The sequence below is a fragment of the Gavialis gangeticus genome, unplaced genomic scaffold, assembly GCF_001723915.1.
Source record: "Gavialis gangeticus isolate Ggan-Ray unplaced genomic scaffold, GavGan_comp1, whole genome shotgun sequence".
NCBI classification, from domain to species: domain Eukaryota; kingdom Metazoa; phylum Chordata; order Crocodylia; family Gavialidae; genus Gavialis; species Gavialis gangeticus.
In genome coordinates, this window is record NW_017729032.1 from 95,367,943 (window position 1) to 95,371,989 (window position 4,047).

A 4,047-nucleotide genomic window follows, 5' to 3' on the forward strand; every position below is an offset into this window, starting at 1 on the left:
AATCAGCAAGTCCTCCCACAATACAATGTGAGTAAATTCATTCAGTTTAACAAACGAGTAAGAGTGAGGGGACATACTGCTACAAACTCAGACCAGCATGCAAGTTACTGCGGCACCACTGTGGATGACACAAGTGTGGTTATGTAATAGGGTTTTTCCACATGTGTTAAGCCAGTACATGCTTATTTTGCAGTAAAGGCATGTAATCTAAGACAGCAGGCAAGGTTAAATTAAGAGAAGTTATTTTGGGAACACATAATCTGAACTGCTGTCATGACAAACTCAAACATAAAGACCTACTTCCAACAGCAAAATTATGTCCAGATATGACGAGTGACTACTAGAATTGTGTGCATACTTCTTCCAACTCTTAGACTGCAGCAAAAATTACTACATCACTATAATATTTGCTATACTTACAGTCACACATTGAAGTGATTTTGAGAAAATTATTTTACTCTGGTCATCTGTACTATTGATGCAGCAGTTACAAGAGGGACAACATTTCATATTTTTGTTGTGTGAGTCTAAGGCAAGCAATATCTTGACCAGAAAGAATGAAAGACATTTATGCTAACCAATTGTCAGACACCATTCTTTCATTTAAGGGCCCATTCAAAATCTAAAATTCACATCCCTGGCTAGATGCGAAGCCCCATGCTCAAAATCAAAACCCAAATTAATGTAGAAGATGTTACTAATTGTATTTTCAACTTCCTTTAAAGCCCTCCTTCCTGCCCCGTCAAGTCCCCCAATTCCTTCAGCTTCCACACTCACCCATACCTTACATTTGTACCAAAATTCACCTCCGTTTTCCAGCAGTTTTAACTTCAGATTTGTATCTCCATGCACTTGTTTGCACTACTTCATCTCCTCACCAACCAAGAATTGTTTCTTATACTCAGATTTGTAGTGTCTGGTCTGGTTTTAAAAATCTTAAGTGACGGACCTTCCATCATTCTCTTTAGGAAGGTCCAAATATTATCTCAGTTTGTGAACTCCATGGGCTGCAGACCATGCCTTATATACTTGTACAGGTCTAACACAATGGTGGCTTTATCCCATCAGGCCCTCTGGGATCTATTGCAACAGAAACAGCTAAGTATCTCACAATCTAACTTAGGGGCCAGCAACCTATGACACACAGGTCAAGCCCAATGCACAGAGCCATTGGATCTGGCCTGTAGATACAGGGCTTCAGTGGAAGGAGCTTCCTCATGCCATGGTGGGGAAAAGTGGTAGTGGCAGTGGTGGCAGCTGGGGCCTAATGCCTGTCTGCCTATCTTTTCATCCACCTCTGACCTAAACTGGGTCATTCCAGTATACAGCTGAAAGGGGTTACTAATGATTCATGATGTAACAGATCCATCTCAATATATTTTTCATACTATCTGGACTAAATCATCATTTTTTCCATTTTTACTCCATTGGTACTAATTATGACAGGTAGCACCTGAAATAATTCCATACATTCTCTTTGGCGAGCACATCATTCAAATATTTGTAGCCTATTATGTCCACATGTCATGTCTACCTATCAGAAGAAGTCCCAAGAGAGTTACTAAACCTCTCGTTCAGCCATCTTTCTTCAGGTTAAGCTTTTTTCTGGAAAACTGCCATCCTAATGGCCACTACTGCTGTTATAGATCTGGAAAATTCATGGCCTACTTATTGATTGTCTCTTAATGAAGAGTCATAAAGGAGACACATACATTTGAGCAGACACTACTTTCTTGTCCCAATTAGTACTGAAGCACACAAATGTCCAAACTAAACAGAGTTCTTTGTCCAAAGCCTCAATCACTGGAATGAGAGAGATGACATCATTTCTGGTTATACAGAAATCCATAAAATATTATTAAAAAGAACTAAGGAAATTAGAAAATTAAATAAATTGTTCATTTCCTTCCAGCTTCAAAGACCACAAATAGGTCTCCCAGTCACATTTCAGTAAAAGTTGGAAACTTTTTTTATTAAAAATGTTTGTGGTACACATCACAGGTATTTGCTCTCCCCTATTAAAACACATTCTACCATATGCTTGTTTTCCGAGTAGTATTAAGAAAATGTTGAGCATTTTGTGAGCATTTTGGCAAACATCCAGAAGATAGTAAAAATTACAACTAATGGGTCTGTCTTTTTGCCACTATGGTTTATAAAATAGTACTATTTTTCTTACCCTCTCACCTTTTATACTGTTACACTGGTGTATCCACCTATCTCCACTAAGGGTACTCTTGTACCACCTCAAGAACCTCCAGGGGTGAATGTGATTTCCTTTAAACAGTTTTCCTCTTAGAAAAAAAATGGAACCATTGTTCTCCAACTTCCCAATTTTCAAATCAGACTCCTCCCAAAAGCTCAATTCACTCTCCCCCATATTATTAAAATTTAAATAAAGCCACTGGAAGAACAACTAAATAAGTTATAATGCTAGCTACAACTAGCTAATGTCCTCCACTTATCAAGGGAAGCTAACTTCAAAACATGACGTTGAGTTGAAACATTTGTATCCTGTTGGTCTCAGTGGAACTGGATGTCCACATATTAAAACTATACTATAAAGTAGTACGCCATTCTATCACCAGCTCCATCACAGACAGCATCTCTATCAAACACAGATTTTGCCATGTTTATCTCCGTGACTTAGTTATGGCAGTGTATATCCAGGAATGGAGCAGTACTTCCATAAAACTCCTGAAAATTCAGCATCTCATCTACTTAGACACACAGGTTGTTGCAGAAGCATCACTCTGGCACTTACTACCCACTCAATCAAAATCCAGGTCAAGGTGTCTCTTCTGATATTCAATGAACTCCATGAGTTCAACACTAACTATAGGAAAGATGTCCTCTAGAATGATTATCTACATTCCCACCAGAACAATACTTAATTTTTAAATTAATACAGAATGGAGTAGGCTAAGTGAATGGATCCAATATCCTCACCATAGGATAGTTGAGATCACCTCCAAAATTCTACCATATTACGTCTAAGTAATGATTCATATTCTTCCAGAAAATTTCTTTAGAGACCAGATTGTTCCACAATCCCAAAAGAAGAAACTGGCAATTCATAGTTTCCCAGAGAACTAGCTTCAAGATGACAACAAAGGAAAAAGGCACACCATGTTCTGGATAAGCTGGCCACCAGAAAATAAAGCAAAAATTACCAATACAATGGAGAGGAAGAGAAAACTGTCTGGAAATGTCTACTTACCCCTTGTTCAGATTCCAACAGTTCTGTTTTGACTCTGACAGACGGCATCCCATCAAGCATAAGCATTCTGTTTTCAAAGGCGCTGATGTCCTAAGAACAAAAAGTGAGAGGCCAAGGATCAACACAAAATGAATAGATAAAATCACATCTGATTCAATTCACTTATAACAACATAGATGCAGTGCAGGTGTATTAGTTTTTGCTTCAAGTTAATTTAGAGAGGATACTGAACTTCAATTTACCAACACACTAAATCTGAACCCTCTTTTTTTAAAGGAAAAGTTGGGTAGTTATTATTAGGATATATCTGCTATTAACTTACAGTTTCTTATTTGAAACAGATTTTATAATAAGTATTAATATGCATGTGTGCACACATATATACACATAGTTCTTCCTAGTTACTATTTACAGATTTAGAATTGAAGACAAACTGTTTTAGTTGTAAAGTGCAGTGTTTTATTTGCAGGTCTATCATAATCAGGTACTTTTTCTTAAATTTCAACCAACAATTTTATTTCTATTTTATAATGTTTACACAATAAAACAAGCCACACCTGAGACAGAGAGTAAAAGAGAATACTGACAGAGGGCCTATGTGTCTTTGTTGTTCAGCCTTCTCAGGATATAGATTCATAGATTCATAGATTCATAGATTAAGGGTCGGAAGGGACCTAGTAGATCTTCTAGCCCGACCCCCCGCCAGGGCGGGAGAACAACAAAAACCCCAAAAAGAGAAATGGGACTCAAACGAGTCCAGCTAGGTGGGCATCCAGCCTCTTCTTAAAGACCCCCAGGGTAGGGGCCAGCACCACTTCCCTTGGAAG

At 38.1% G+C, this 4,047-nt stretch overlaps 1 protein-coding gene across 5 annotated transcripts in view; it reads right to left on the bottom strand.

Annotated features, from left to right (window-relative positions):
• Positions 1 to 4,047, bottom strand: part of KLF12 (Kruppel like factor 12) — a 443,110-nt gene that overhangs the window by 267,686 nt on the left and 171,377 nt on the right. For all 5 annotated transcript variants that reach the window (XM_019524876.1, XM_019524879.1, XM_019524878.1 and 2 more), the window contains one exon: positions 3,221 to 3,310. In XM_019524876.1, the coding sequence (XP_019380421.1) occupies positions 3,221 to 3,286 (66 nt within the window). In that variant the 5' untranslated portion in view covers positions 3,287 to 3,310. The remainder of the gene's footprint in view (positions 1 to 3,220; positions 3,311 to 4,047) is intronic.